Source organism: Canis lupus, chromosome 2 (assembly GCF_003254725.2).
Source record: "Canis lupus dingo isolate Sandy chromosome 2, ASM325472v2, whole genome shotgun sequence".
Classification (NCBI taxonomy): Eukaryota; Metazoa; Chordata; class Mammalia; order Carnivora; family Canidae; genus Canis; species Canis lupus.
This window is the reverse complement of record NC_064244.1, coordinates 76,891,330-76,911,655: the sequence shown is the minus strand read 5'-3', so window position 1 is coordinate 76,911,655 and position 20,326 is coordinate 76,891,330. Positions and strand designations below refer to the sequence as shown.

General features: G+C 50.8%; 1 protein-coding gene and 1 long non-coding RNA gene across 2 annotated transcripts; one reads left to right on the top strand and one right to left on the bottom strand.

Annotated features, from left to right (window-relative positions):
* Positions 1-838: 838 nt before the first annotated feature.
* On the bottom strand, positions 839-7,078 carry LOC118354023 (uncharacterized). Its single transcript, XR_004813900.2, has 2 exons — positions 5,691-7,078; positions 839-1,835 (listed from the first exon to the last, which is right to left on the bottom strand). It is a non-coding gene; the product is annotated as an uncharacterized LOC118354023 (long non-coding RNA).
* A 3,459-nt stretch (positions 7,079-10,537) lies between these two features.
* Positions 10,538-13,124, top strand: FAM43B (family with sequence similarity 43 member B). Its single transcript, XM_025447870.3, has one exon. The coding sequence runs from the start codon at positions 11,041-11,043 to the stop codon at positions 12,025-12,027; it is 987 nt and encodes a 328-aa protein (XP_025303655.1). The 5' UTR covers positions 10,538-11,040; the 3' UTR covers positions 12,028-13,124.
* The last annotated feature ends 7,202 nt before the right edge of the window (positions 13,125-20,326 follow it).

Below are 20,326 nucleotides of genomic sequence, written 5' to 3'. Positions count from 1 at the left end.
TTCAGGGTCGTGAGGCTCTGCACTCATTGTGGAATTTGCTTGAGAGTCTCTTTCCCTCTGCCCCTCCTGTTCATGCTCTCTCTCTAATAAATAAATAAATCTTTTTTAAAAATACAGCTTCAAACAAATCTGTAGAATTTTGGATGTTCATGAGCATTCTAGAACAAACATAGATTCTTCTTTAAAACAAATGTACACACAAATGTCTACCAGTTTAGCACCAAAAGACCTACATACACACACACACACACACACACACACACACACACACACACACCTATAACTGAGATGCCTCCACACGGTAGATCATAGCTCATTTCTATTCATCATTTACGTAATCACTTACAACCACCTGGATATTAAGAAAAGTGTTCTTTAAGAGCTTTGAAAACCTCGCCAAAACCTCTCTAAATGAAACAGTTCCCAGCCTTCAAGAGAAATATTGCACCAATTACCATCTACCTTTTTCAGAGAGGAAAGACAAGCAGTCCAAGGTCACAAAATGAGTCATTGTCGGAAGTGAGGGTTTTTTTTTAATTAAAGTGTATGCTGTCCTTTAAGAATAATGAACTGATCTACTGTTAGGGATTTGCTGTAAGCTGCTTCTCTCATGGTTGAGAGGACGACCACTGAGTCAGCTGGCAGGAGCATATCTCATTCGGCTGCCCAGCAAATGTCTTTGCAGAACCTACTATGTTCTAGATGCTGTCCGGGGCACTTTGGAGTTCAGCAGCATAAAAGATAGATGCATTCCCTGCTCTGAGAGTGTTCAGAGCTGTAGGAGTAGAGGGAGACAGGCATTAAATAAATGATTACACAAATAATGACACGATGACAATTCTGATAAATGCTTTAAAGGGAGCTGTGAGGGGCAGAACCAAAGGAAGCCAGGAGAGCTTAGGGGACTGTTTCCTTAGGAACGATGACACCTAAGCATTGGCTTGAAAGATGAATCAGCTAGAAGAGGACAAGATGAAGAGGAAGGATGGGATGAGCAGGAATGACCTGTAGAAAGGATGTGACCATGCTGGGGACGGAGAGGAACTGGAAGGAGCTTCATGTAGCGTGGCTGAGGCAAAGAGAAGGTCTCCCAGGGAAGCTGGGGGTGAGGGTGGAGCGCAATCACACAGAGGTTTGGGGGTCAGTTGGCATATTAGGGATTGTCTTCGTTATCTTTTGCTAAAAACAAATCCTCCCAAAGCTTAGCAATTTAAGACTGCAGCAAGCATGTATTATGTCCCAGTTTGTGTGGGCTGGGAAACTGGGAGCAGGTGAGCCACATGGTCTGGTGCAGGGCCTCTCATGAGGTTGCAGTCCAGATGTAAACTAGGTGAAGCCAGAGTCATCTGAAGGTCTGATCTGGGCAGCGGGGTCACTTCCAAAGTGGCTCCCTCACATGTGTGGTGAATCGATGCTGGCTGTTGGCCGAGGCCTCAGTTTCTCCCCATGTGGACTTCTCCAGAGGGATGCTCAAGTGCCCTCATGACCCAGCAGCTGGTTTCCGCCAGAGATGGTGACCCACAATGTCCTTTATGTCCTTGCCTCAGAAACCACATCACGTCCTTTCTCCAATGCCTGACCCATGAGTAGGACACCCTACTCAATGTGGGAGGGGACTATGCACAGGCATGAACACCAGGAGACGGGGATCAGCAGGAGCCTCTCAGTGGCTGGCGACAGCAGGAACATCTCATGCATTTCTTCAGTGTCCCCTGTGGTGTCTAGTTTTGAACTCAGCTCCTACTCAACAAAACAATTCCTATGATGGTAGAATGTCCAAAGCAGAAGGGACTATGTTGATGAGTCCAACTTTCTCATTTGGCAGAAAAACGTTGCTGAATGAATATATAAATAAGTGTGGATTAATCAATCAATTGATATACATTGAGGTACTTTTATGATCCCAGGAACAAATGATCACGAGAATACGACACATGACTCTCAAGCACAGTAATGGTCCATCTATGGGGCGCCTGGGTGGCTCAGTTGGTTGGGTTCTGACTCAGGCTCAGGTCAGGTCATGATCTCACGAGGGTGAAATTGAACCCCACGTCCTGCTCTCGCTCAGCATGGAGTCTGCTTGAGCTTCTCTCCCTCTCCCTCTGCCCCTCCCTGGTTCTCTCTCTCTAAAATAAATAAAACTTAAAAAAAAAATAATGATGCATCTGAAACTACTGAGGAGAAACTTCTGGACGACATGGAAAATTGAAGTAAACTCCTCATTTTTTCCCCAAGCATCACCAACATGACAATAAAAGAATAAAAGTGGCATAAACCGACAAGGGAAAAGAGAGAAGTGATGACAGAAGCTGAGAAGTGTCAACAACATTCTGGAAGACGGATGGCATACGGGCAAGGAATAACAAGGTGGGAAAAACAGAAACCTCACAAGAGTCATGCTGGGGAGCCTGGAACCGAGACATTCCAAGCACCAGATATCTCTGGTGATAAGAGTGGTAAGTAAAAACCGAGGGCCGAGTGAAAGCCTTCAGTGAGAGCCCCAGATGCCATCCCCTTTCCTGAGAAGCACACACATTCCCACCCCCCAAGCTTGGCTAGATGACTGGAGCTTTCCTCTCTAGAGGGACTGTCCCCAGGGCCTCTGGCCTGAGGATACCGGGCACAGCTGGGGTGAGGGAGGCACCATGCTGAACACGGATGCACTGGCAGCCTGCATGCTGACAGGGAGGTGGGAGGCAGGAGGCCCTGTCTCCACTCCTCCCCTAGAATGCTGGCAGCCCTGTTTATACACCCCTCCCCCATGTGCAGGCAACTCTAGGAGTTCTCTCTGGGGCCAGTGGCCAGCCCAAAACAAAAGACCTCCAGACCTCAATATGGTGAGGGTTGTTCAAGAAAAACCAGAGCTGGACTGTTAAAGTGGTAAAAACAGATTTTATTCAGAAAAGATTGCAATGGGGAAAAGAGACCTCAGTACAGAACTGGGCTCGATTCCCAATACAGCAAGAACAAGTGGAGGTTTATAGCCAAGCAATAGAGTGGAAGCAGTGGGTGGAAAATCATTAAGAGGATACATCAGGGGTAAGGGGTTATTCTTGCTAAAACAACTCCACCCAATTCTTGCTGAAGGTGATCAGATATCACCTGGTAGATGGTGGGGGATGAGGAGTTGGATCAGATATTGAGGGTGACCAGATATAGAGGACAGAGGCCTACTTTATCAGTAAACCGACTTACCAAGATTCTTGCTAAAACCAAGCGATGCAGGACTGGGGCCACAGAGCAAAGGGTCCAGAAGAGTCTGACTCAAGTTCTGTCAAGGGAGAGACTTTGTTGGATTTGCCTTATGAGATGGCTGGGTTTGTCATCAGATACTGAGGCCTATGCACAAGTCCTGTTCATCCTCCTCCGCTCCCCAGACATAAAGAGTTTCCAATCTGCATACGTGTCTCTCAGACACAAGAAACAAGGATTCCCAGACATTAGAGGAAAGCTGTCAACATAAGAGAGATTCGTATTTCTAAAAATTAATTATGAAAAAATGAAGAACAGGAAAAAGGAACCCAGGGAACAGAGAAATGCCTGAAATTGAAGAAGGCTTTTTTTTTTTAAGATTTTATTTATTTATTCATGAGAGACACAGGCTGAGAGAGAGAGAGAGGCAGAGGCACAGGCAGAGGGAGAAGCAGGCTTCATGTCGGGAGCCCGACGCGGGACTCGATCCCGGGTCTCCAGGATCGTGCCCTGGGCCAAAGGCAGGCGCCAAACCACTGAGCCACCCAGGGATCCCCTGAAGAAGGCTTTTTAAAACAACTATAGTTATAATTTCAATGTTATTTTTTTCTCTTCACACAAAGTGAAGTCATATCACAATGATGTGGTAATAACACAATGTTTATAAAATATAATTCTTACTGCTCTTATTTTAATCAGGATACCAAATTGAATAAAAATTACAGTGTTCTCCAGAAATAATTATAATAATAAATAAAATTTTAGAAATTTTCAGAAAACCCTAAGATTCCACATAAAAAACTTTTAAAGCAAACAAGTTCAGCAAAGTTAGAAGATTCAAAAATCAACATGCAAAAATCTGTTGCATTTCTATACCCTGACAATGAACAATCTGAAAAGGAAATTAAGAAAACAATTTCATTTACAATAGCATCAAAAACAAAATACTTAGTAATTAAATTCACCAACAAGGCAAAAGATTTGTACACTAAAACCTATAAAATGTTGCTGAAAGAAATTAAAGAAGACACAAATAAATGTCAATGTTCATGGACCAGAAGACTTCATATTGATATAATGTCCATCCTACCCAAAGCAATCTACAGATTCTATACAATCCCTATCAAAATTCCAACAGCACTTTTTGCAGAAATAAAAATATCCATCCCAAAATTCACATGGAATCTCAAGGGATCCCAGATAACCACAACCATCTTGGAAAAAGAACAAAGTTAGAAGTCTCACACTTTCTGATTTCAAAACTTACTACAAAGCTATGGTAATCAAAACAGTGTAGTACTGACACAAAGAATGACATACAAACCAATGGAATAGAATGGAAAGCCCAGAAATAAAATAAATGCTCACATATATGGTCAGATGATTTTTGATAAGGGTGCCAAGACCCCTCACTAAGGAAAGGACAGTCTTTTTTTTTTTTTTTTTTTTTTTTTCATGAGAGAAACAGAGAGAGAGAGAGAGAGAGGCAGAGACACAGGCAGAGGGAGAAGCAGGCTCCATGCAGGAAGCTTGATGTGGGACTCGATCCTGGGTCTCCAGGATCACGCCCTGGGCTGAAGGTAGTGCTAAACCACTGAGCCACCTGGGCTGCCCCAAGGACAGTCTTTTCAACAAATGGTGTTGTATAAACTGGATATCCACATGCAAAAAATGATGCTGGATCCTCACACCATATGCTAAAATTAACTCAAAAAGAATCAAAGACCTAAAAGTAAGACTAAAACTACAAAACTCTAGAAGAAAACAGAGGGAGAAATTTTCATGACATTGAATTTGGCAATGAGTTCTTGGATAGGACACCAAAATCACAGGCAATAAGGGTAAAAATAGATAAAATTAACTACAGCAAAATTTAAAAACTCTGTGCATTAAAGGACATAATCAAAAGAATAAAAGGGCAACCTAAGGAACAGAGAAAATATTTACAAGTCATAAGGAGTTAATATCCAGAATATATAAGGAGCTTCTATAATTAAACAATTTTAAAATGGGCAAAGGACTTGAATAGATATTTCCCCAAAGAAGATACACAAATAGCCAATTAGCATATGAAAAAAAAAAACCGCTCAGCATCACTAATTAGGGAAATGCAAATCAAAGCAACAATGTGGAGAGGCCTGTGTGGCTCAGTGGCTCAGCGGTTGAGGTTGAGCGGCTGCCTTTGGCTCAGGGTGTGATCCACATCAGGGTTCCCTGCAAGGAGCCTGCTTCTCCTTCAGCCTATGTCTTTGCCTTCTCTCTGTGTCTCTCATGAGACAATAAATAAAAATCTAAAAAAAAAAAAAAAAGTCAAAACAACAATGTGATATTACCTCACAGCCATCAGGATGGTTACTATATATTTTTTTTTAATAATAATAGAAAATAACGAGTGGTGAGTAGATGGAGACACTGAAACCCTTGTGAGGTGTAAAATGGCATAGCAGCTATGGAAGACTGTATGGTAGTTCTTTGAAATATTTAAAAAATAGACTTACCATATGATCTAGCAATTCCACGTCTGGTTATAGATCCAAACGAATTGAAAGCAGAGCCTTGAAGAGATAGCTGTAGACCCATGGTCGTAGCATTATTCACAATAGCCAAAGGGATGATGCAACCCAAATGACCATCGACAGATGATCATGTAAACAAAATATGGTGTATCCATATGATGGGATATTACTCAGCCTTTAAAAGGAAGGAAATTCTGACACCTGCTACAACACAGATGAACCTTGAGGGTATCATGCAAAGCAAAATAAGCCAGTCACAAAGACAAATACTGCATGGTTCCACTTATATGGAATCATAGGGACAGAAAGCAGAATGGAGGTTGCCAGGGGCTAGGACAGAGAGAAATGGGGAGTTGTTTACTGGGTATAGCATTTTGGTTTCACAAGATGACAAAGTTTTGTAGATTGGTTGCACAACAATGTGAATATGCTAAATAATACTGAACTAAGAATGCTTAATAATAATGAACTGAACTTAAGAATAATACTTAAGAATGGTTAAGATGGTACATTTTATGTAATGTGTATTTTACCACAAATAAAAATAAAAAATTTTAAAACAACTATAATTACCATTCTTTGAGACATGAACAAGAATGAGATGCTATAAAAAAGAACAAAAAATTGCTCTTTTAGAAGTGAAAAGTTATGAGAAGAAATATGAAAAAAAAATTTCTAATGGAAAAGTTGGAAGATAAAGTGGAGGTAATGTCCCAGAAAATAGAAGAAACATTTTTAAAAATGGAAAACTGTAAGAACATTTTGAAAAATGAGAAGACCAGTCCAAGGGGTCCAATATCCAATTAATATAATTCTACAAAAACAAAACAAAAACAGAAAACAGAATGGAAGGTGTTAACACAAAGAAATGTCCCTCAAATTGGTTTCTGGATTAAAAGAGATGATTTCCAGGGTAGCCTGGGTGGCTCAGCGGTTTAGCACCACGTTCAGCCCAGGGCCTGATCCTGGAGACCCAGGATCGAGTCCCACATCGGGCTCCCTGCATGGAGCCTGCTTCGTCCTCTGCCTGTGTCTCTGCCTTGCTCTCTGTGTCTCTCATGAATAAATAAATAAAACCTTTAAAAAATGATAAAAAAAAGTTTGAAAGACGACCTGGTATGTTCAGCCAGGTTGGACAGCTGGGGGCTTAATTAGTAATAGGTACATAGGAAGCTTTTTTTTTTTTTTTAAATAATGCAGTTACATATTTCTGGAAAAGCAAAACAGTTGTCCAATAAGGTAAATGGAATCATAACACACTTCAAGGCTCAGCTTTGAATATCTGCAAAAACATAATAAATTTTTTAAAGATTTTATTTATTTATTCATGAGAGGCAGAGAGAGAGGCAGAGACACAGGCAGAGGGAGAAGCAAGCTCCATGTGGGGAGCCCGATGTGGGACTCGATCCTGAGACTCCGGGATCACGCCCTGAGTGGAAGGCAGATGCTTAACCTCTGAGCCCCCCAGGCATCCCAAGAACATAATAATTAAGCACTGACCACCAATGGTACAATGACAATAAAATGTTCAGACAAAACTGGGAGGAAGCAGGGAGGAAAAATGTGTGATGGGGTAGATCGAAAGGCATTAAATCTTCATCTTCTACAGCAGGTAGGCAATAGATAACATTTTAAACACTAGAAAATCTGAATTAGATGTGTTATTTAAAAACACGAGCCATATGACAATAGTGCCATCTAAAATGTGTAAAAGAGTGGTTATGTTTAGAAGAATTGAGACTGGGGAAGGGTGAGGTGAGAGATTTATCTCTTTTTACCTATAAGGCAGCTATTGGACTTCTAAAAATAATACAAGTATCCAAAAAATTAAAATAAAATAAAAATAATACAAGTATCAATATGATAGAAATACAAATGATTGGAAAAAGAGGGGAAAAAATCTGACTGCATACCAGTCCCTGAAGCAGCGATGGCTGATGCAAAGCTGAGAGCTCTTACCGAGGACCAGAGTGAGGGAGACCTGAATAGAAAAGACAGTGGAGGGCAGCCCGGGTGGCTCGGTGGTTTAACACCTGCTTTCGGCCCAGGGCCTGATCCTGGAGACCTGGGATTGAGTCCCACACCGGGCTCCCTGCATGGAGCCTGCTTCTCCCTCTGCCTGTGTCTCTGCCTCTCTCTCATGTGTGTGTCTCTCATGAATAAATAAGTAAAATCTTTTAAAAAAAAAAAAAAGGAAAAGAAAAGACAGTGGAGCCCTGAGTGAAACCAGCCATTAAAGGAACTACCTTGGTGGATGTGCAGAAGATTTGAGATCAAGTCTGGGGGTGTAAGGAGGAGTCCTGGAAGTGAGGAGTGATCCCAGGGAGTTGGGTGAGGCGGGAATCCCTGCCAACCAGGGTAACAAAAAGTCTCACAATGTCAAATTCTGCTTTGAGGTCCAGGGGGCTAAACATAAAAGTGGACTATTGCGCACTGTGATCTCACACAGCCCCGGGTCATCCTCCAGGGAGGATTTCCCAAAGGCAATGGGAACAGAAGCCACGCTGCCGGGACTAGGTGTGCAAGCCTAGGGAGGCAGTGGAGGCTCTCGCATGCAGCACACGCGGACCTGCAGCTCCTTGATCTCTTGTTCTCTGGGAAGCAGGAGGCTCAGCTACCAGATAAAATGCGTGCAATCCTGGGGACATACTTATACTAAAAAAGGGTTGTTTACTTGAAATTCAAATTTAACTCTGTGAGTCCTGCATCCTTATATGTGAACCTAGCAACCTCAAGAGGCCTGGACCGTATCTCAGTTTTGCAAATTGACACTTCACTGCTGGCCACTCCCACCAGCACCCTATCAACCACGAGTGGACACAAGGCACCCTCACCCAAGGCAGTAAGGTCCAGAGAATGGACACAGGAGACCCAAGGCAGGAGACAGCACGATTTTTCAATGAGCTTCCCTTCAAATTAAAACCACCTAAAGTCTTCTCTATAAAGGGAGTTGGTTGAATTAATGTCTCCATCGGGCCGAGACAAATCTAGCACCACGAAAAGCACTCAAATGAAGCACTCATTGTGCTTCTCAGAGCCTGTTCTCTTGTGGGGAAATGAGGCCACATCTACAGGGCGGGAACAGTGGGAGGCTTCCGAGTCCTTCTTGTGTGATTGTTTACCACAAGCACGTATTAGTTTTATAATCACTAAACCCAGAAGACATTTCCATATTGAAAATAAAATGAGGCCACAGTAGATCAGATCATCCGTGAAGCCCCCTCCAGAGCTAAGATTCTGCAATTCTAAGTAATTTCCGGTTCTTTATTTGCATGTCATTTCAGTACATGTCATTTTAGGAGCATTCAATGATGCAGCCTAGTTGTGCTGGGGTTTTTTTTTGGGGGGGGGTGGCGATTTTTTTTTTTTTTTTTTTTTTTTTTGGCTCTTATTCTCCCAAGAACTCTGAACCCAGCCACTCACTACTGGTGCCTGGGTGGAACACACAAATCTTCCCACTGCCCCCACTGCCCCCACTCCCAGAGTGGTTTGCCTGGCCAAGCCCGAGCTTCTGAGCTCATTCTTGACCTGGAAAACTCCCCAGATAACCTGTTCCAAAGCCAAGGAAAGGGCCTGGATGTTGGCCCTGTGAGAGCCCAAGGTCATGAGACCCATCAGAGCAGACTTGGGATTCTACGAAATGTGCGGCTTAACAAATCCTGAAAGGGGGAAATGGGTCCTGACACCCAGGGACAACTGTCTCTTTCCTAGTACTTGAGACCCTCTCCGTAGTGAAAGCCCCCACTGATGGTCCCCATGGGAGGATGGAAAATGCCTTTCTATGCAGCATTTGTCAACTCCTAGAAGGGTGAGGGCCTGCTTACGGGTCACCCAAACCTGAGTAAAGCACTAGTCCCACCTCCTACTAGCCCTGTGACCTTGGGCAAGTCACTTAACTGAGCCTGGGCTGTTCTGAGGATTAAATGAGATAATGAATGCAAAACCCCAGGGCTTGGGATCCCTGGGTGGCGCAGCGGTTTGGTGCCTGCCTTTGGCCCAGGGCGCGATCTGGGAGACCCTGGATCGAATCCCACGTCGGGCTCCCGCTGCATGGAGCCTGCTTCTCCCTCTGCCTGTGTCTCTGCCTCTCTCTCTCTCTCTCTCTCTCTGTGACTATAATAAATAAATTAAAAAAAAACAAAAAAACAAAAAAAAAAACCCAGGGCTTTGGGGAGCAAGACTGGAGTTCACAAACACGAGTTTCACCTATTTAATCCTCAGAGGGCCCTGAGGCAGCCCTTTGGCCAGAAGGAGCTTTTCATCTGCAATTCCCACAGACCCAGGACTGCTCTGGAACGTTCCCTGGCCCTCAAAAAAGTACCCTCCCTGCTTGGGTCCAGGCGAGGGCCTCTACCAGCCTCTGGAGCCGCGGCTGCTCTCAGAGCTCAGGCGCAGCAGCCTGGCCCACGACCTTGGAAGAAGCGAGGAGAAAGCTTCACCCAAGCGACAGTACTTTTCCACTGCACGGCTCGGCCACCTCAGCTGGCTTTCTGCTGTGCAGACAGGAGGCAAGGAGCGCCGGGCCGGCCCCATCAGGAACCCACCCAAAAGCACTCTCCGAGGTGGGGGTAGAGCCAGGCAGCGGGAATCCCGGAGCGAGGAGGGCGATCCCGACCGTGCCCAGCGGGGCGCGGAGACCACCAATGAGGTCGGAGAAGTCTGCGCTCAGCAAGGCCCTCCGGTACATTTTCCAAGACTCCCACTCCTTAATTGCCCCTCCGTCCCCACCCCTCCAGTAATAATGATTAAGCCCGTTCCACCGCGCCTGTGCCGGGTCCCGGGCGGAGAGCAGCGCGAGCCGGCGCGGGGGGGGGGGGGGGGGGGGGAGGGCGAGGGGAGGGGACAAGAGCGCTAGCGGTCCCGCCCGGTGATGTAGGCAGCCCGGGGAGGTGGAGCCGCGACGCCTGAAGGAGTCCCCTCCGCTACCGCGCTCTCGGTCTACCCCTCCGAGCCGCCAGCCGCCGGCCGCCAGCCCCGCTCCGGCGACCTCCTGCCGCCGCAATTTGGGCGGCGGGGACTGCGGGATCCCCCCCGCGGTTAGGGCCCGGGGGCGCCTCCCCCACGCCCAGCCCCCTCCCCTCCTCTCCTCGCTTCCCGGACGGCTGGAGCTACTCCCGGGGGAAGCTGTTCCCGGACGCTCGGCCGCCGCCCGGGCATCTCGGCGGCCAGCCCGGCCGCGCACCGGGCATCTCCCGGCTCCGACTGGCGCCGGCGCCGCCCAGCTGCTCGCGACCCCGGGGCCGCCGGCTGCGGCTCGCCCTGCCCTCCCCCGGCCGCCGGGCAGGACGCCCGTGAGCTCCCGGCGCCCCCGGCCCCTCTGGCCGCCGCCGCGATGCTGCCCTGGAGACGCAACAAATTCGTGCTGGTGGAGGACGAGGCCAAGTGCAAGGCGAAGAGCCTGAGTCCCGGACTCGCCTACACGTCGCTGCTCTCCAGCTTCCTGCGCTCCTGCCCCGACCTGCTGCCCGACTGGCCGCTGGAGCGCCTGGGCCGCGTGTTCCGCAGCCGGCGCCAGAAAGTGGAGCTCAACAAGGAGGACCCGACCTACACCGTGTGGTACCTGGGCAACGCCGTCACCCTGCACGCCAAGGGCGACGGCTGCACCGACGACGCCGTGGGCAAGATCTGGGCGCGCTGCGGGCCGGGCGGGGGCACCAAGATGAAGCTGACGCTGGGGCCGCACGGCATCCGCATGCAGCCGTGCGAGCGCAGCGCGTCGCGGGGCGCGGGGGGCTCCGGGGGCCGCCGGCCGGCGCACGCCTACCTGCTGCCGCGCATCACCTACTGCGCGGCGGACGGGCGCCACCCGCGCGTCTTCGCCTGGGTCTACCGCCACCAGGCGCGCCACAAGGCCGTGGTGCTGCGCTGCCACGCCGTGCTGCTGGCGCGGGCGCACAAGGCGCGCGCCCTGGCCCGCCTGCTCCGCCAGACCGCGCTGGCGGCCTTCAGCGACTTCAAGCGCCTGCAGCGCCAGAGCGACGCGCGCCACGTGCGCCAGCAGCACCTGCGCGCGGGGGGCGCCGCCGCCTCGGTGCCCCGCGCCCCGCTGCGCCGGCTGCTCAACGCCAAGTGCGCCTACCGGCCGCCGGCCTCCGAGCGCGGCCGCGGGGCGCCGCGTCTCAGCAGCATCCAGGAGGAGGACGAGGAGGAGGACGCGGACGCGGGCGCGGAGGAGCGCGAGCGGCCCGAGGTGCTCAGCCTGGCGCGGGAGCTGAGGACGTGCAGCCTGCGGGGCGCCCCGGCGCCGCCGCCGCCCGCGCAGCCCCGCCGCTGGAAGGCCGGCCCCCGGGAGCGGGAGCGGGCGGGCCAGGCGCGCTGAGAGCGCGGGGCAGGACTCGCGGCCCCCGCCCCGGCCCCGGCCCCGGCCCCGCCCGCTCCGGCTCCCCTCTGGCCCCCCGGCCCCTGCCTCCCTCGTGGTCTCCGTCGCTGTCTGCCCCGCGTCTCGTCCCGGCTCAGGGTGACGCCCCATGCGCCCTCGATTACCGGGGGACAGAGGAGGGGAGAGCAGGAGCATTGGACGCCCCCCTCTCCCCCCACATCCGGAGTTTCCGAGCGCCCTCCTCCATCGTGGAATTGCCCGTCAGCTTTACAACAGGTCTTTGCCCATAGACCACCCCCTCCCTCCCAAAACAGCCTCTCAAAAGAAGGGGGAAGAAGTTTCCAGAAATCCAAGAGGGTGGGTGGCCCTGGACTTTGGCCAGGTGGAAGCCGTGGTCCCGCCCTTGGCCAGTCAGGCCTTCCTCCCCTGGGATGGGACCAGTTCTTGTAGAGGAAGAATAGTGGCTCCTGGGAACTGAGGCCAGGTCCAAGGTGGGAACTGAGGCCGCCGCCATACACACGAGCAAGAATTCTCAGGCCCTATGCCTCGCCTCTCTACCCCTCAGAGGATTTCTGGACTTCCCTGCTCTGCCTCTGGAGAAGACTGGGCTGGTCCTACCAACCCAGACAACAGGTTAGACCAGGTAACAGCCCTCTGCACCAGGCAGCTGCCCAAGACTGTGCCCTGGCACCTGGCACCCCCCACAAGACTCCTCACCCACCCCACATCTCTGCAGACAGATGTGTGTGGTTCCCCACCAGGTGCCTCCCACTAGGACCAAGATGGCTCCAAAGGAGGTAAGGAGAACCTTTGGCAGGTGCTTGAGGACACTGACTACCCAGAAAGTGGACAAAGGAGGGACGCGGACACACACACACACACACACACACACCCCGCCCCACCCCAATCGGGGCCTGTCAGAGCCGGAGGGTCCTGACAGCACTTGGGTTCTCATAGCCGGCTGAGGAAGGGGGGGTGTGGTAACCCAACAGAAGGAGGGGGCCCCTACCCAGGTGTTTCTCAACAAGGCCACAAAAAGCCCAAAGATCTATGTGTCACCAACTGATCGTTGTAAATAAAGTGGACCTGCTTTTTCATCCTTGTCTCCACTCCTGTGTTTTGTTGGATGCCAGACCCGCTGGGGACAAATAGACTATCATCAGAACCCTAAGGGACAGGAGGAGACCCTAGGAAGTGGCCCCCTATAGCACCTAGAGCCAAGCGGTGGGATCAGTGGGGAGGGGCTGCTGCCAGGAAGCTGTGTCCTTAATGTCAGGAAAGGAGACAGGAGCAGGTGTGAAATCGCACGTGCCAAGCCTTGGAGGAGTGTCAGCTGTCTGTCTGCCTCGCAGAATGTCTGTCTGCCTGGGCACTCAGATGCAAGTGTCTCTGGGATATTTGGCAGGGAGGGGGTATGGGGCTGGGGACTTCTCATCAGCCCTGACTCCTTGAGAAGATTCATGTGTGTCAAAGCCTGGGGTCCAAATACTGTGTCTCCCTGGGGATGAGACGGGCAGGTTGTAAAGAAGAGGGGTGGGCACCCATTTTTCCTCCAGAGGAGCTAGAGAAATCTGTCCAGGCTTTGTGACAGTGTGAGTCTCGAGCCTGGATATCTTCTTTATTCCTGTGCTGAGCTGGGCACTGATCCCAGACTTCTCCAGAGCCCAGACAGAGTGGCCTCTGCAGTGGCCAGCGGTCAGGAGTGTTCTGTTTCCTGGAGCTGCTGGAACAGAGGGTACCACTGCCACTTCAGGCAGCAGAGCCCAGGCGGGGTCAGGTCACTTCCAAGGGGGAAGCTGGGGTTGACTCTACGTGTTGGGGAAGAAGGATGACAAGGACCCACCCGGCCAGGAGGCCCTGCATGTTCACGGCTTCCCTCTTCTGTGTCGCCAGCTCCCCATTTGCAGAAGAGGAAATGGGAAGGTGTCAGACCTGGGAGACCAGGATGGGCTGTGGGCCAGGCAGCCACTGGTGTTTGGGACAACCTCACCCCAAATCAAGGTCACATGTGCAATGTCTTCAATCAGACTCATGAGGCAGATGCTTACTGGGCACCTGTCTTGGGACAGGCACTCTGGGGGTCCAGGAGTCCCTCCCTTGTGGCTCATAGAGGGGACGCATATGATTTAAGGAGTAGTGGCTGCATAATAATTCACAAGCATGTTCTCAGCCTCAGCTCCTACTCGACTTTTCTCTAGCAGCCTCCCCAAACAGAAACACGCACACATGCGCGTACACACAACCACCACCTCTCTCGTTCCCTCCTTTACACTATTCTCTACACCTGAGGCTAGAAGACCAGGGCGAGGGGACTCTGCCTCCTTACCAGCTGTGTGACGTTGGGCAACTCACTCAGCCTCTCTGAGTCTCACCTCTATCAATAGTAAAAATAGGGATAATATGTACCTCACAGGCTAATTGCAAGAATGAAATAGAATCCTACCCCAAAACGCTTTGGTAAATAATAAGGCACCCAGCACATAGGAGAACAGCCATGGTACCCAGAGGGTCCTTATCTTTAGGACTTCAGCGTACTTGCCCACCACCCCACTCCAGCACCCACCAGCAGTGGTTATAAGTTGTCTTCCAAGCCACATCACCTTCGGTGCTTAGGGTGGAAGACACAGCACAACTTCTGTCCGTCGGTAGGTTGAGGATGAGCTAAGCCACAGTGTAGCACCAACTGCCACCAGGCTACAGAGAGGGATCTCGGGCTGCTCCAGCCACAGGCCCCGGGCATCACTGCCACCAACGGAGGGGGACCACTCCCTCCTCCATCTCTGCACAGAGGCTTGGCTTTTGCACAAGATGGAGAAGAGCCTTGAACCACTGGTCAAGCTGTCTGGTACCCCTGCCTTCTCTCCCCTGCAGACTTCAGATTCCCAACCCGATTTAACTGAAGCGGCTTAGCTGTTTTCTCTCTGGGGTTTCTGTGATTCCACTTGAATAAGGGGATCCTCCCAATTATTCTTCTTTAGGTTTAAATCACTGGGTGACCTGCTCTGTAAGCTCCCCTTCCAGCCCCGACGCTGCATGTGTCAAAGGTCCAACGGGCTGACGAGGCCTGAGAAGTAATGCCGCGTGTGTAAGGGTGACAGTGGGGCCTGTCCAAGAACAGACAATCAAGGATGCTGTGGGAAGTGTGTGTCTCAGCTAGGCCAGCACTCAAGTGTCAAAACTCTTCCTGGGACCTCATGGGCCTTTTATTTCTGCTCTCCGATCACCGCTCCACAGTGGCTAGGCTGTGACAAATGTTATTTGTGCCACAGCACACAGCTCCCAGGGTCAAGCTGCTGGCCTGCCTATGAATGCCATCTTGATTCCCACTGCTCCTCTTGTGTACGTGGTCCTGTTCCCACTTCCCCAGACATGGCCCTGTGCTCCCACCCCTAGGCTTGTGCCTGTTCTCACTACCCAGAATGTCCTCCTCAGATGCACATTTTCAAATCCTACCCTCTCTTTGAGGCCCAGCTCAAAATCCCAGCTCCTCCAAGCTTGCCCTAATGCGTACCCCTTCTCCACACCCACCCGCTCTGGGGGCAATCTCTCATCCATGGGCCTCCCTGGGATTGCTGTTTCTATGTAAGTGTGTCTTGTCTCTCATATGGATCCATTTTCACTTCCCCGCCCCCTTCGGTACCCTGACCATAGCGGGGCAGAGAGTCGGTGCTCAATACTAATTTGTTGAATGAGTGCATGAATGAGCCAGATGGAAGAGCCATCACACGATAGGAAACCAAGTGGGTGGAGAAGCATTCCTTCTGCCAAGCTTCTGCCTGGAGATGCTGAAGGAGAACTCTATCCTCAGACGCCCTGTTCCACGGATGGCTATTCTTGGGGAGAAACTCAGAAGCCCGACATGAGACCACTGGGGGACACCAAAGTTGCCATCCCTGGGGTCTGTTCCGAGCTTCCAGAGCCCCAGGACTGGGCCTTCTCGCTCTAGACTAGACCAGCACCCAGCACAGGGCTGACACTCATAGTCCAGAGCAGCTCCTGGTGGTGACACCAGCCACCTTCCAGGTATGCCGGCTGGGCAGCAGGAGGACCATGCAGACAGCTGCAATCTCTAATTTAACACACAGGCGGCCGAACCTGGGCTTGGGCATCAGACACCCCTGAATGCCAGGCCCAGAGCTGCCCTTGGGATGGCTGCATAACTTTGGGCAGGTTTCCAAAGGTTTCTGGAGCCTTGGTTTTCCATCTGTAAAAACAGGGATAGATGAGTCTAGGTCTTAAATGGTTGTTGGGAGGATGATATAAGGCGCTGCATTTGGGTAATTTCTTTAGCGCGGCGCCCGACGAACGCAGTAAGCAGTAGCCGCTGCTCTCTGTATATCGTTTCCCCTCTAGCTGACACCGCTGACTGACAGCGCTGGGAGGAGATCAGATGCCTGGTCTCCCAGATGCTGAACATGTTGCTTGCACACACCCCAGGGTGGCTCTCCGCCGAAAATCCCATCATCTCTAAATCATGGGAGGAGATTCAACTACAGCTTGTCTCAGTTTTGTCCCTAGTTGTTCAACCCACATAAGCCCGATCACCTTACCACTAGATTAGACCTAATATCTTATGCTTTTTCTGTATATCCTTTCCTTTCTGCCTTAGCACCCGGCACAATGCCAGGCACACTGCAAAGCACGCTGACATGAATGAATGAATGAATGAATGAATGAGTGAATAAGTAAATGATTAGCTGCTACAGGCAGCGGTGCTGACACAGAGCCTTCCCAGCCAAGGTCTTGAGAAAGCTGAGAGGTCATTCCTTTGTGAGCGATGGCTCAGCTTCCCTTCCCCCCACCCCTGTGTGTCCTTGGCGACAGGCTATGAAGGGGAGGAAAATGCTGCTGGCTTAGGGACCAGGCGGTCCCCAGGAGAGCACAGCTGGAAAGGATCAAGGGGGCTGAAATGCAGCTGTGGGGAGTCTCTGAGCCAGAGAGGTCCCTCTCTCCCTCTGCTCCACCGCCTGCCTGTCCTTGAGCACATATGGGTCTGTTGACAGATGCAGAGTAACTGAGTTTCATCATCCTCTACTCAGGAGTGGACAGGAAGTTGGGCAGGCAGGAGACTGAAGGGGAAGCTGGCTGTCACACCACCATAAGGGAGGCCTCAGCTGGCAAGAGCGGGGCCAGTACCTGCACACTGGGACACCTGGGCAAAGAGCCACAGGAGCTCGGTGGTACAGAAAACTCAGGCAGATCTTGGTTTTGCCTGTCCTGCATCCCCCCCATTCCCCATCTATGGTGGAGTCTGCTTCCTCTGCCTCCTGGGAGCACAGCTAAACTCTCCCATTCTCCATCTGCACAGAGGTGTGGTCATGTGACTGAGTTCTAGCCAATACAATTCACCAATGTCACCTGGGTGAGCGGGGCCCAGGCCACAAAATATAACCTTTGCTTTATTCTCCTGCCTGTCTGCTGGATGTCATCACCCAAGGTATCCTTGGAAGCCATGTGTTGACAACGACAGAGCCTCCACCAGCCGTGGGTCTCTAAATGACCCCATGAACTGGAGCCCCACCACTGCCACCAAGGAGAGCAAGAAATAAAATTTTTTTATTAGCCACAAACATGTCAAGGGTGTTTTGTTGCAGGTGTATCTCACCTTGACTGATGCTCTTCCTGTGACCCACTGCCCTGCCCTGGGGCTCCCATGAAACCACCATACCCCACTCTCAATTCCTGGCATTCTTTCTAGTGGAGCTGACTTCACACACGTGGGCTCCTTGGGAAGGCATGTGACTCAAACCTGGCCAATCAGAATAGCCCATCTCCTCAGCTCCAGAGATTGGCTCTGGGTTGGGTGTTAGTGATCAGAGCAGTAGAACTCAGTTCTGGGGCTATTGTTGAAACTTGGGAAAAGAGACCCTCACTTTCTGCCAGAGATGCTGAGAGGTGGGGGGTGTATCTGATATCGGTGGCAGCTATCTTGCCACCATGAGGAAGGAGAGCCTGAGAGCCCAGCACAGTGAAAAGCAGAGGGGACACAGAGAGTGCAAGCCGAAGTCCCATGGCTTTGCTTGATCCCTCCCACCAGACCTGCCCAGCTCTGCTTTTGGTGTTTTCAGTTCTTCGACCCAATAAGTTGTACTTTTTTGCTTAGGCCAAAAAAGTACACTTGTGAGTTGGGCTTTCTATCCCTGGAGTCAGGGAGAACCCTGGTCCTGCCATCATTGTTCTAATCAGGTCCCCCGCTCTGGAAAAGGGGGATCATTGAAAGGCTTCAGGGTCTGTCACAGGTCAGGTCTGATTATGGGATAGCCAGCTGGCTCAAGGGAATACAAAAGTCCCCAAGCCCTTTCCCTCTCTGGGGGCCACCTGGTCTTCCATCCTGGCTGCCCCTCACACACCTTCCCAGTCTCCTCTCTGTGGAGCGGCTTCCTTCCCTTTACATAGCTCCGGTGCCTCCATGCCTCTGACTGGCATATGGCTCTTACTCTGACTTCACATGTCTCTTCGGTGTAACCAAAGCCTGTGGCCTTCATTCAAGTGCTAGAGTACGAGGCAGATGGGTGCACCCCAGTCTCTGGATGGTCACCTCAGATCACGAGTCCACCCTGGTCCACTCCACTGCAAGTGGGGAGTGGACTCACCAGGTGTAAATTGGGCCCACTCAGCCAATCTCTTCTGGGACCTTCCATGGGGACGGTCACTTCTGACAGTGGAGCCGGGGCTAAGCAGGCTGATCCGGAAGGCCAAAGCCTGGAACTACCTTTTATTCATTCTGGGACATTGGGCAAGTCATTTAACTGCTCCAAATGTCCATTTTCTCTGTCATATGGAGGTGATACCCCGAGCCAGTCCTGCCTCAGAGGGTTATTCTAAGGGGCCACCCAAATGGGATGGAATGACAGAGAGCTCTGAAAAGCATCGGGTACCATCAAAGAGTTTGGGGCAGGATGCTTCCTTACTGGCTCCGGGACAAGAAAGCTGATGGAGGCAGCTCCCTAACATCCAGGCTGAAGGGCTCCCATTCGGAGGAAGGAGCCCACAGCAAAGGAAATGAGAACTGAGCACAGCGAGGGAGGTTTAAAATAGGCATCTGCAGGGATTTCCTGAAGGCGAGAGCCACATGGCCAGGAAACAGCTTGTGGAGCTCCAAAGATAAGCTCCCAACTCCGCGTGTGCATACACACCACCCCCGCCCCAGGACTTGGGGGATGGGTGGTACACCCCTGTCTGCAGTCAGAGGGGACCCCCAAAGACCCTTGCAGCTGGAGCTGCCTCTGAAGCTCTAAAGCAAGAACGGGGAAGAGCGTAACCACACCTGTGATCTCCTACCCACAGGTCCTGGACAGCCCCAGTGTGTCTCTGGCCTCCAAAACCAGCCTCAGATCTGATCCATCTGGATGTGGATACAGGGAGGGGAGAAGGGACGTTCCACTAAGATCACAGGGGACGCTCCCTGCTCACTCAGTCTCCAAAGGATGGGAGACTTGCATCATAGCCACCCCTCTGCCAAATTCCACTGACACACAGGTGCAGACGGCAGGATGGACCCTGGCAAGTCTGCTGTCCTTAGGGAAAGTGCACGGGGGGATGACTACTGAGGGCTAAGCATTGCCCACAGGGCAGCTCATGTTGTCAGTGACAGTAGACGTCTGCAAGGATGTGTCCCCGAGTGGTCTGACTCCTTAGAGATGCATTGCATTCTTTTTCTAAGATTAGAAAAGTAACACATTTTTATTTGAAACTAGTCAAATGACAAAGATGTAAGAAAAGATGAATACTGTCCTCCAACCCCTCTCCATTCCCTGATCCCCATGCCCTCAGCATGCACACACTGCTAGATAACTAACGGTACAGACCGGGGGCTCCTCTCTCCCGCTGTTTTCCTTACTTATGAACATAAATAAACCCACATACACATATATAGAGATTTTGCCATTTGGTTTCACAAAAATGGAGTCATTCTCAAACACATTCTGCAACGAGCTTTATTCTCACTTACATCATGCGCTCCAGTTCCCTGGATTTGAGTCTAACTCCTTCTCTTTCAATAGCGACAGTACAGTCCACCGTTTCTGTTAATGGGTATTTAGGTTGTCTCATGTTTTAATTTTATTTTTTTAAGATTTTATTTATTCATTCATGAGAGGCACAGAGGCAGAGGCAGAGACACAGGCAGAGAAAGAAGCAGGCTCCATGCAGCGAGCCCGATGCAGGACTCGATCCCAGGACGCTGGGATCACAACCTGAGCCAAAGGCAGACGCTCAACCACTGAACCACCCAGGTGGCCCCTGTCTCGTGTTTTTAAAAGCACTTAATAAATGCCTGCTGTTTGCAGATCTCCAGACC

Bases quoted from the DNA above. Each gene is read 5' to 3' on its own strand.
- FAM43B (XM_025447870.3), top strand. From the start codon at position 11,041: ATGCTGCCCTGGAGACGCAACAAATTCGTGCTGGTGGAGGACGAGGCC.